Here is a 10,267-nt window from a genome sequence, read left to right as displayed (position 1 = left end):
CCACTGCAACATAAAATAAGGTGTTTATTTGAAAAATAGCGTATATAAACATTTGGTTTGTTAAGTGTAACGAAAATAATACAAAATAATCTGGGGAATGAGAACTTGCAAGAATTAATCAATAAATAAAAATCACCAGAAGATAGTGTCCACTAACACTAAGAGACTAGTTGATGGCATTTTTGGGCGGGCTCTCCTCAAACATGCAGGTCAGAGCGGCCAAAAATACCATTGACCAGAGCATGGCACTAAAACTAACTAACAGAAAAATATCACCGATTTTGACTATTCGAGTCGCATTGGGGCTTTGAGTGGAGCTTCTGGAACAGCACCATTAAGTCCTTTTCCGGGAAAAGCGAGCAAAGGACCCCTTCAAGCAGCACGTAGAGCAGACGCCGATTCAAGGTGGGCCTTTGAAACAGATCGAAAATGGTCAACAGGCCTTTTCTGGTCGTTTCAGAGCCGATAATGTGCTTCAACTCGTCCGACAGGCAGGACAGAAGAGCCGCTTTGGATGCGACTCGTGTCCGGTTTTTGGTGTCCGCGCTGCGGTCCGATTTCCGGTCGCTTCGCATGCCGTTAGGCCAAAAAGACTGCCTGAAAGGCCGCTCTAGTCAACTGCCATTCACGGGCTGGCTTTGGGGCTGAAGACTTACTTGAACACGTAGAGGTAATGGGCGACGTTCTTCGGACTGGTCACATAAGAGACGTAGTCCAGAATTCTTCGGTTAACGATGTCGCCGAACATTGTGCGGACTATTTGTCTGAGGATGGTGACGATCCGACGTCTCAGCCATTGGTTTCTGGACTTTAAGTCGAAGACTTCGTCCATCAGCAGCAGCATTATTCTCAGCGGAATGTTGTCGTCGCTCTGCAAAAACAAACCCATATCAACATCCCGCTAAAATTTGCTTGTTTGCCACAAACTTCCTCGATCGATGCGCCCACTTTGCTGGTTTCCGGCAGTTTTCCACTTTTGCTCTGGAAAACCTTCGACAATCCCCCAACCACTTCATCCACAGTGTTAATTAAGTGCTCTGGCATGTTCTTGATGGTTTTCATCCCGGATTTAATCGGATTTACCAGGGTGTTTATCTGAAATTCGTCACACAGTCAAGGGAAAACGCGACTGGACATTGGGACTCACTGTTGCGGAAATCGGGCCTCCAGTGGCTCTATCGTAGTCGCCCTGCTCTAAAAAGGTCATAAGCAGGTCTCTAAGACCGCGGTGCGCGTTCATCACAGTGTTTTGGCACAATTCCGCCATGTAACTACCCAGCATTTTCATGCGTCTTTCCAACACGGCGCGCTCCATGTTGTGGAATGTTTTTTTGCCTGGAAAGGCGATTTTCGACAGATCGGGGTACTGAAACAAACGCGCAACGATAAAGCTGAGGAATTTGCTTTAAAAATGCATAAGTTGCAAACACAACATCTAAACTTAGCAGTTCCAATTGTGCGCGTTTGTCCTTAAAAATTCACAAGGCGTGAAGAACGGCAGTAAAGGGCCAAAATTTGCAACTTTCAGGAATGATGATTTACTCTTAATGTGGACAAGATTGCATTGAAGTTGAACTTTCCATTGATTTATCAGAAATTTCCAAACTTTCATATAAAAATTGTTATACCAATTGTGCACGTTTCTGTTTAAAAATTCATAAGTAATAAACTACAGCAGATAAACGGCGGAAATTTCCAATTTGTATAAAAAAGTATCAAGTTGTAACGTAGAAGAAACAGCAAAAAAAGTCAGAATTTTAATTGATTTTTTTAATCCGCAAACTCCTGCATAAAATACGCAGTTTTAGTTGTGCACGGTTGTCTTTAAAATTATATAAGTTGCAATCTACCTCAAACAAAGAACTTAAATTTGGAATTCGGATAAAAAAGGGTTCAGTTGAAAAGTTTGTGGAACAGCACTAAATTCAGAATTTTCCTTGATTTTTTCTAAATCCAGAAACTTCTCTCTAATAATCAATTTTTTTTTTCAACTGTACGCGGTTGCGTTTAAAAATTTATAAGTTACAAAAATCGGCAGATAAAGAGCTGAAATTGACAAATAAAAAAAGGCATTTACTTGTAATGGGGAGAAAATAGCAATGCAGTGGAACTTTCCATTGATTTATCGGAAATTTCCAAACATCCATCTAGAAATGTCTATACCAATTGTGCACGTTTCTGTTCAAAAATTCATAAGTAACAAACTACAGCAGATAAACGGCGGAAATTTCCAATTTGTATAAAAAAGTATCAATTTGTAACGTAGAAGAAACAGCAAAAAAGTCAGATTTTTAATTGATTTTTTTAATCCGCAAACTCGTGCATAAAATACGCAGTTTTAGTTGTGCACGGTTGTCTTTAAAATTACATAAATTGCAATCTACCTCAAATAAAGAACTTAAATTTGGAATTGGGATAAAAAAGGGTTCAGTTGAAAAGTTTGTGCAACAGCACTAAATTCAGAATTTTCCTTGATTTTTTCTAAATCCAGAAACTTCTCTCTAATAATCAATTTTTTTTTCAACTGTACGCGGTTGCGTTTAAAAATTCATAAGTTACAAAAATCGGCAGATAAAGAGCTGAAATTGGCAAATAAAAAAAGGCATTTACTTGTAATGGGGACAAAATAGCAATGCAGTGGAACTTTCCATTGATTTATCGGAAATTTCCAAACATCCATCTAGAAATGTCTATACCAATTGTGCACGTTTCTGTTTAAAAATTCATAAGTAATAAACTACAGCAGATAAACGGCGGAAATTTCCAATTTGTATAAAAAAGTATCAAGTTGTAACGTAGAAGAAACAGCAAAAAAAGTCAGAATTTTAATTGATTTTTTTAATCCGCAAACTCCTGCATAAAATACGCAGTTTTAGTTGTGCACGGTTGTCTTTAAAATTACATAAGTCGCAATGTACTTCAAATAAAGAACTTAAATTTGGAATTCGGATAAAAAGGGTTCAGTTGAAAAATTTACGGAACAGCACTGAATTCAGATTTTTTCTTGTTTTTTTCTAAATCCAGAAACTTCTCTCTAATAGTTTTTTTTTCAATTGTACGCGTTTGCTTTTAAAAATTCATAAGATGCAAAAATCGGCAGATAAAGCTGAAATTTGCAAAATTTAAACAAGGGCATTTACTTGAAATGAGGACGAAATAGCAGTGATGTCGGACTGTCCATTGATTTATCGGAAATTTTCAAACATCCATCTAAAAATTTCTATACCAATTGTGAAAAAATATTCAAAGCTACCAACCAAAACTCTCAATGCTCAATCTGCATACCTTTTCCTTAACTTTCATGTGCAAGTCATAGAAGTCGCTGTATCTCCTATAAATGTGCCACTCTTCCAAATACCCTGACGAATACTGCCTGCTCACCCTAATGGCGTAGATTCCAAAAGTTTTACCCTTTTCGCAAACGATACCTAAAACCGGCCCCGTTTTGATCATTTGTAGCTCCTAAAATCTCAATCCTTCTTACCAGTTTCTATGATATTCACAGCTAATCCGTATTCTCCGGTTTTCAGACTCTCTGCCTCAGTTTTCGAGCTGAAGCTGGCCGCATCACCGTCCACAGGCGCTGCAAGATGCGGGTTAAACAACGACTGTCCATTTTCCGCCCCCTTAAACATAGTGACATCGCTAAATGACCGAGCATGTTTCACCAGTTTGGGTGATTGTTCCACCGCTAGCAGATTAGCGGTGGATTTATTCGGTTTTAGGGTTTCGCCCATACTGTTGTCCTTTTCCAGGCTTTCAATGCTGTTCAAGCTGACGCTGTCCTCCTCAGCTATGCTTTGCGGCACCAAATCCAGCTCATGCAGCATCTTGATGTAGGTTTTGCTTCTCTTAAACGCCGCTAAGCATTCGCTCTCCATTTTCTCAAACATAACTTTCTTCACTTTATCGAACCAGAACTCGTGGGGTTTTTCGTTCAGGTTCCTGATTTTAAAGTGCAAACTTTGCGCAATGTCTTCGCTGATGTTCACTCGCTCCTCTTTGCCGCCTAAGTACTGCTCATAGATTCCTAGGGCTGAGCATCGTGCCTTTTCGCATACCAACAAAGCGGTTTCTGACGGCTGTTGAACCTCGAGTAGCTCCTTTTTTAGGGAATCTTTCCATCCTGGAACGGTTGGGGTTTGAAGCGCAGCATAGTCAAAAAAGGACGGGTTTACCTTCGATGTTCAGGTAGAAGAATAAATCCAGTTGCCTGCCCTGACTGGACACGAAGTCCATGAAATAGGACAGCCCCAGGCTGTCCTGCAGAATTTGCTCAAGGCTTAGGTCGATTTTCGGGATCTTGTCCATAGGAAGGGCCTCGTCCATGCAGCCGGACGTCTCCATCTTCACTAACCTGGAGTCGATGAGTTTCACCACATAAGCCAGACTGCTCAGCTGCTGCTTCACTGCCAGGTCTTCTCCACCTGCATCCCTGGATCTCTACAATTATTTCCTTCAGTCAAGTCCTTTCGAAGCCGTGCAGGCCACTTACTAAGTTGTGTATTTCGCTCTCGACTAACTCTTTGGTACTTTTCAGTTCCTCCGGGCTTTCAGTCAGCCGCAAAGTTGTCAGGAACATTTCGCTGGATATGGGCATGTTTCGCAGACACTGAAACCTTAAGGATAATGGACAAGGTAAAGGATAGAGGACAAACATACGATCCAAAGCATTGCCTGGTTGATATAGTCAGGATCAGCCACCAGGTTAAAGAGTGGCAAAATGACGCCATTTGAGAAAATATCGCGCAGCAAATACCGCAAGGGCTTGCACTGAAAGTCTTCGTCTGGTAGCAGGATGTAAAGCAACACTTCCATAATTTCGCACAGGAATTCTACAATACGTAAACAGTAAGAATGATTATAAGACGCACTCTAGTTAGAAGTGGAACCTTTTTCTTTTGCCACATCAGTGCAGACTACCAGTCTGGAAATTAGATTTTTCTCCATTTGCAGCTCCAAATTGAAGAAATGCTCCTCTAGCGTGCATTCTTTGGCCTCCGGTGAAAAGAACTTTGAATTTCCCACATCTGAAAGCCACTTGCTTGTAAAAGGCTTCTGGATGGCGGTGCTTAACTGATTACCTCGTCCGAAGTCGGAGCTTTTTCCATTATACCAGCTTACGTCGGTTTCGCTTTTGTGTCGCTTGTGGATGGTTTTTTTGGGCGAAGCCCTTGCGTCCTTTGCAGGCGAGTTTCGAGCCTCGCGCTGCTTTTCCTGGATTTTCATCTTGGCCCTTGCTTGCTTGTACAGGCGCAAATGAGTGGCAGCATCGTCCACCAGTCTTTGAGTTAGGTATGGGATCCAATCAACCTCCTTTACTCTAAGTGGAGGAAGTGTTAGCCCGAGTAAAAGGGCCAAAAGAAAGTTTTACCTGTTGGAAATATTGATGGCAAACGTTTGAGCGGTCTGCCTGACGGCCAGCTGAGGAAACTCCGAGTCCATAGAGATTAGGCGATACCAGGGTTCAATGTAGTCCCTGATTATGTAGCCGAGAATCTCTTGTAACGAGCTGTCGATCAGCTCACTGCCTGTTACTCGATTATCGGACTTTGGCACTTTCTTTGGGCTCGACAGGGCTGCTTTGATGGCTTTCAGGCCTCCATCGCTCTGCTGATTAGTCGTGAGCGGATTGCCAGCGCATTTGGCATAGAACGACTCGATATCTCCCAGCTTTAAGTAGAGGAGCGAAAACGCCCTGAAATTTGAAATTGCCGCAGTGCCAGGGCGCGTCCAGCTCAGCACTTACCCAACGAAAAACACTGATATGCCAGCAAGAACTGTTAGTAATCCAAAAACACCGAAACTACTTAGGAGAAGTATCACAATTAGGCTGGCCCAGGCGGTGGTTTGGGGCTCCATTTTCACCAGTTAATAGGGGACATGTTACCAACTGTAACGCGTTAGTGGGAAGGTATTAGATCCTTTTTTGTCAGCCAGGAGATGGAAAATTACTGTGGAAAGATTACTAGTTGGTTGTTGTTATTTATGTTAGAAACGTCAGGTGATTGCTGCCAAAAATGCGAGGTTATGTTACGGAAGTTACGGTTGAGAGCAGCATTTGGCAACGGCGCAAAAGGACTTGGGCGGAAATTTTTTTTGCGCAATTTTTTTACTTAAATATTATTGACTGCATTTAGGTAAAAAAATTTGCGAATTTTCATCAGCTTCATCTAAAAATTGCATTTTTGATTGTACGCGTTTTTTTTTAATTGCCGTAGTTGTAAAGTATGCCAGATTCAGCTAAAAATGGAAATTTTTCCTAAAAATGCTTCAAGTGTTCCTTGTGTGTACTTGCAGTGCATTTGGAGTATCGATTGAGTTTTGAGAATTTTACAAACTTCTATCTAAAAACATTTTTTTTTTAATTATCGCGCGTTTATTTGAAAAAATTCGTAAGTTGCGAGCTACGGAAAATAAAGTGCTGAAATTCGCAATTTTTTCAAGCGAGGCTCCAATCAAAATAGCATGAATTTGAAGCATCCATTGATCTTCGTGAATTCGACAAGCTTTCGTTTAAAAATTGCACTTTCAATTGAGCGAAAGAGTCTTTAAAAATTAAGAAGTTGCAACAACTGCGGTATAAAGGGCTGAAATTGGGAATTTGGGTAAAAGAACATGTTGTTGTTTATGTAGAATAAACAGTAGTGAGTTAGGAATTTCCGTCGATTTTGGAAAATTTCATGTGTAAACTGCATTTTTAAATGTGCGCGTTTGTCTTGAAAAAGTTATAAATAACAAACTACCGTAGTTAAAAGGCTGAAACTTAAAGTTGTTGGAGTAGAAAAGTCTTCATTTATAATGCGTACAAAGTAGCAATGAATTAGTATTTTTCAATAATTTTTTCAAAATTCCCCAAACTTCTAAAAATCTCAATTTTAATAGTGTGCGTGCTTCTTTTTTAATCCCCAATTCCCTCCGATTTGACCGGATTTCTAATTTCTCCACTAAAAGGCGAATCTAAACTGGGTTAAAATACAATATTTTTCCGGATGAACCCATAGATGTCCCTTGAATGGCGAATATCATATCGGCAATGGAGAGCGCGCGAATAATTCAAAAAAAAAAACCTTCCACTTTCCATTGAGTTTCCCTGATCGGTTGCGCACCACCGATGGAATGAAACTCTTCGGCTGTTGGAATTCGAGCTGCCATGGCGCGTTTTGTGGCCACAATTAAGGCGATATTTACGCGAGTTGTTTTTGCGGCCCACGGCTTTTTGGGTATCTGGCAAGTGACGATTTTCAAGAAAAACTCCTTTTACTGGTACCTGAGCTCGCCAATTTTGCTGCTTTTCTTCGAGGGCATTTTCACGTTGACCATCAAGAAGAACCAGGAGTGGAAATGGTGAGTGTGTGAGTGCAGTGCGGAAAATGCGCTCTTTTGTTGTGAGATGCGCTTTTGGGGGTAAAACGATAAAAGTAGGTGTTAGGGAAGTTTCAGGGATTTCTTCGGGTTGAAACAAGCATATTTTTTCTTATTGCTCAATATTGCTGAATAATATGCCGGTTGTAAAGCGACAGCAGCGATATTGATGATCCACTGACGCGATTCGCCTAAGCGATGGTTTGCCTAGCAGTGGATTTCCGGCCCATTTGCGAATGTATTGTGATTGTTTCCGGGCTTTTAGCCCACTGACTTTGAACAGAAAAGTTCAATAGAAGTTTCTCCATTTATAAACCACCAAGAAGGTTTTTCGTTCCGATAATTATGTTGAGTTTTCCAGGTTTTGTCCTTCAGTGTTTCTTTATTTGGCCAGCATTGTTCCGGCAATTTGGCTCTTGGAATTGGATAAAGTGGATAAACGGATGAGAGCTAAAGGGCTGGAATTGCCGATGAACTTTACTGCGGATGGACAACTTAAGGATTTGCACAATTTAATTGGGGTAGGAATTCTGTTGTATATGAATCAACCCTACTAGCTTTTAGTAGCTACCGATTAGTTTCTGACATGCTGGATATTTTATGAAAAATTGCCTTTTTAAATTGGAAACTCGAGTTTGATGCAAAAATTATGGAGTGAAAATTGGTCAGAATCTCAAAGGTTCCTCATGATGAATTTATGTACCAGACATTTTTTTAAAGGGAGGCTTAAACGGGCTGTTTTTCAGATGCTAGAAAAAATGGAAATGTGAAAGTAGGTCGAAATCTAAAAAATTCTACTCCATGAAATTATGAAACTAGCATTTTTTTCAATCAAAGAATCTTGTATTGAATTTTGTAATTTTTGGCCTTTTTCTAGCCTTCAAAGGTACATTTGGACTAGCGCTTTCGACTATTAAGTCATCGTCTTGATTTATTTTGTTCTGAAATTGTTCGGGTTTTTAGAGTCACACCTCGTCTATAAGGTGTACCAAATTCCAGTTGCTACCGGCTCTGGATAAAAAGTTACGAATTTTTATCTCATATTTAATCCGAGACTTATAAAGTTGGCAAAAATCAGCAATTTTCGGAATTTTACTGCAATTATTGGAATTATTAAACTAAAGTATCTTCCATAAAGTGTGCAAGTTGCTACCTGGTCCAGATTTTTTTTAAATATTAATAAATAAGTTTACGTTCAGTGAAAACTTACAGTTTTCGACCAGCATTACTTTGTCAAGTGAGCAAAAATCAGATTGAAGAGCGATTTCAAAAAAAACTTTTATAACTTATGGAGCCAAGTGTCTTCTATAGGGTGCACAACTTTCAACTTGTGCTCTGTCATGGACTAAACGAGACGATTTTTTGAAGAAAGATGTGCAATTTAGTAGAAACCTCCATTTCTAAACTCGCATTAAAACAGTACAAAAATCAACTTTTCCCCGGAATTTTAATTAAATTGTTCGAATGTTTAGAGCCACACCTCTTCTATAGGGTGTGCCAAATTACAGTTCCCACCAGCTCTAGATAAAATGTTACGAGTTTTTCAAAGACGTTTATTTATTAGGGAAACACTTTCATTTTTATACCGGAACTTACAAAGTTAGCAAACCTCAGCGTTTCACGGGATTTCACTGCAATTATGAGGATGTTTAGACCAAGGTATTTTCTGTAAAGTGTGCAAGTTGCTACCTGCTAAAGATTCAAAGAAAATATAAAAAAATAGGTTTAACTTCAGTGAAAACTTACAGTTTTCGAGCATTATTTAGTCAAGTGGTAAAAATTCAGATTGAAGAGCGATTTCAAAAAAAACTTCCATGACTTATAGAGCCAAGTGTCTTCTATAGGGTGCCCAAGTTTCAACATGCTCTCTGTCATGAACTAAACGAGATGATTTTTTGAAGAAAGATGTGCACTTTAGTACGGCCTCCATTTATAAACTCGCATTTAAACAACGCAAAAAAAATAAACTTTTTTCAGACATTTTAATTAAATTGTTCGAGTTTTTAGAGTCAAACCTCGTCTATGGGGTGTGCCAAATTCTATTTGCTACCGGCTTTGGATAAAAGGTTTCGAATTTTTCAAAGGCTTATTATTAGGGAAATACTTTCATTTTTAAACCAGAACTTACAAAACAAAGTTGGCAAAAATCAGCCTTTGATGCAATTTTACGAAAATTATGTGGATTTTTAGACTGGAGTATCGTCTATAGTGTGGCTAAAAATAACAGTTTCTATTATTAAAAACGACATTTGTCTTAAAAAAGGCAAAAAAAATGTTTAGACCAGCAATTACAGAAGCTTCAGGAAATTTTCCGCAAAAATTCGAATGCACTGCGATTCGAACAAAAATTTCAGCATTTGTAAACGTAACTATTTTCTATAGGGTGTGCCAGTTTAAGAATTATCCCTGCTCTGAATTAAAAGTTACGAATTTTTAGAAACAGCGCAATGTTGAGTGCAAGCTTCCATGTTTAGACCAGCTTTTACAGACTTGGCAACATTCAGCTTAACCAGAAAATTGAAAGAGACTTTAACGATTTATAGAGTCACATTTCTGCTATAGGGTGCGCTAGTTGAAACTTGGTAGCTGCTAGTGATTGAACGAGACAATATTTTTCAAAAAGGGGTGCAGTGAAGTGAAGTTGTCCATTTTTAACCCTATTTTTATAAGGGCAGGAAAAAGTCAGGTTTCACGCTATATAAACTAAGTTAATAGAGCTTTCAGAGCTGAGCCTCTTCTATACGGTGTGCAAAATTACAGAAGCTACCGGTTTTCGATGAGGAGTTACGATTTTTTAAAGAAATTGTGTTGTTTTGGCACTATTTCAATTATAAGCCAGGATTTACAAATTAGGCCCAATTTGACTGAAACTTCTGATATTTTTGGAGTAAAGCATCCTCTA

General features: G+C 39.2%; 2 protein-coding genes across 3 annotated transcripts in view; one reads left to right on the top strand and one right to left on the bottom strand.

Moving 5' to 3' along the window:
* Positions 1 to 8: 8 nt before the first annotated feature.
* LOC109542391 (sorting nexin-13) lies at positions 9 to 6,035 on the bottom strand. 2 transcript variants are annotated; one of them, XM_019911597.2, is made up of 13 exons: positions 5,750 to 6,035; positions 5,375 to 5,698; positions 5,085 to 5,323; positions 4,893 to 5,030; positions 4,663 to 4,835; positions 4,496 to 4,612; positions 4,179 to 4,443; positions 3,485 to 4,126; positions 3,286 to 3,428; positions 1,148 to 1,366; positions 928 to 1,095; positions 657 to 871; positions 9 to 597 (listed from the first exon to the last, which is right to left on the bottom strand). In XM_019911597.2, the coding sequence occupies exons 1-13, from the start codon at positions 5,860 to 5,862 to the stop codon at positions 273 to 275; spliced, it is 3,081 nt and encodes a 1,026-aa protein (XP_019767156.2). In that variant the 5' UTR covers positions 5,863 to 6,035; the 3' UTR covers positions 9 to 272. The 2 variants fall into 2 exon arrangements, with proteins under 2 accessions (XP_019767156.2, XP_019767157.2); XM_019911598.2 differs by having other exon boundaries at positions 114 to 593.
* Positions 6,036 to 6,852: 817 nt separating this feature from the next.
* The window catches only part of LOC109542422 (transmembrane protein 26), an 11,178-nt gene continuing 7,763 nt past the window's right edge, over positions 6,853 to 10,267 (top strand). Inside the window, exons 1-2 of the mRNA XM_019911647.2 lie at positions 6,853 to 7,347; positions 7,727 to 7,886. Of these exons, the coding sequence (XP_019767206.2) occupies positions 7,154 to 7,347; positions 7,727 to 7,886 (354 nt within the window). The 5' untranslated portion in view covers positions 6,853 to 7,153. The remainder of the gene's footprint in view (positions 7,348 to 7,726; positions 7,887 to 10,267) is intronic.

Source organism: Dendroctonus ponderosae, unplaced genomic scaffold (genome assembly GCF_020466585.1).
Source record: "Dendroctonus ponderosae isolate FM_Combo_2020 unplaced genomic scaffold, Dpon_F_20191213v2 Dpon_F_20191213_11, whole genome shotgun sequence".
In the NCBI taxonomy this organism is placed as follows: Eukaryota; Metazoa; Arthropoda; class Insecta; order Coleoptera; family Curculionidae; genus Dendroctonus; species Dendroctonus ponderosae.
Note: the sequence above shows the minus strand (reverse complement) of the source record. Positions and strands in the feature narration are given on the sequence as shown.

Excerpts from the sequence above, each read along its gene's own strand:
- LOC109542391 (XM_019911597.2), bottom strand. The coding sequence starts at position 5,862 with ATGGAGCCCCAAACCACCGCCTGGGCCAGCCTAATTGTGATACTTCTC. Across the intron at positions 3,429-3,484 it reads TGTGAATATCATAGAAACTG|GTATCGTTTGCGAAAAGGGT; the intron begins GTAAGAAGGATT and ends GGCCGGTTTTAG. Across the intron at positions 1,367-3,285 it reads ACATGAAAGTTAAGGAAAAG|TACCCCGATCTGTCGAAAAT; the intron begins GTATGCAGATTG and ends CGTTTGTTTCAG.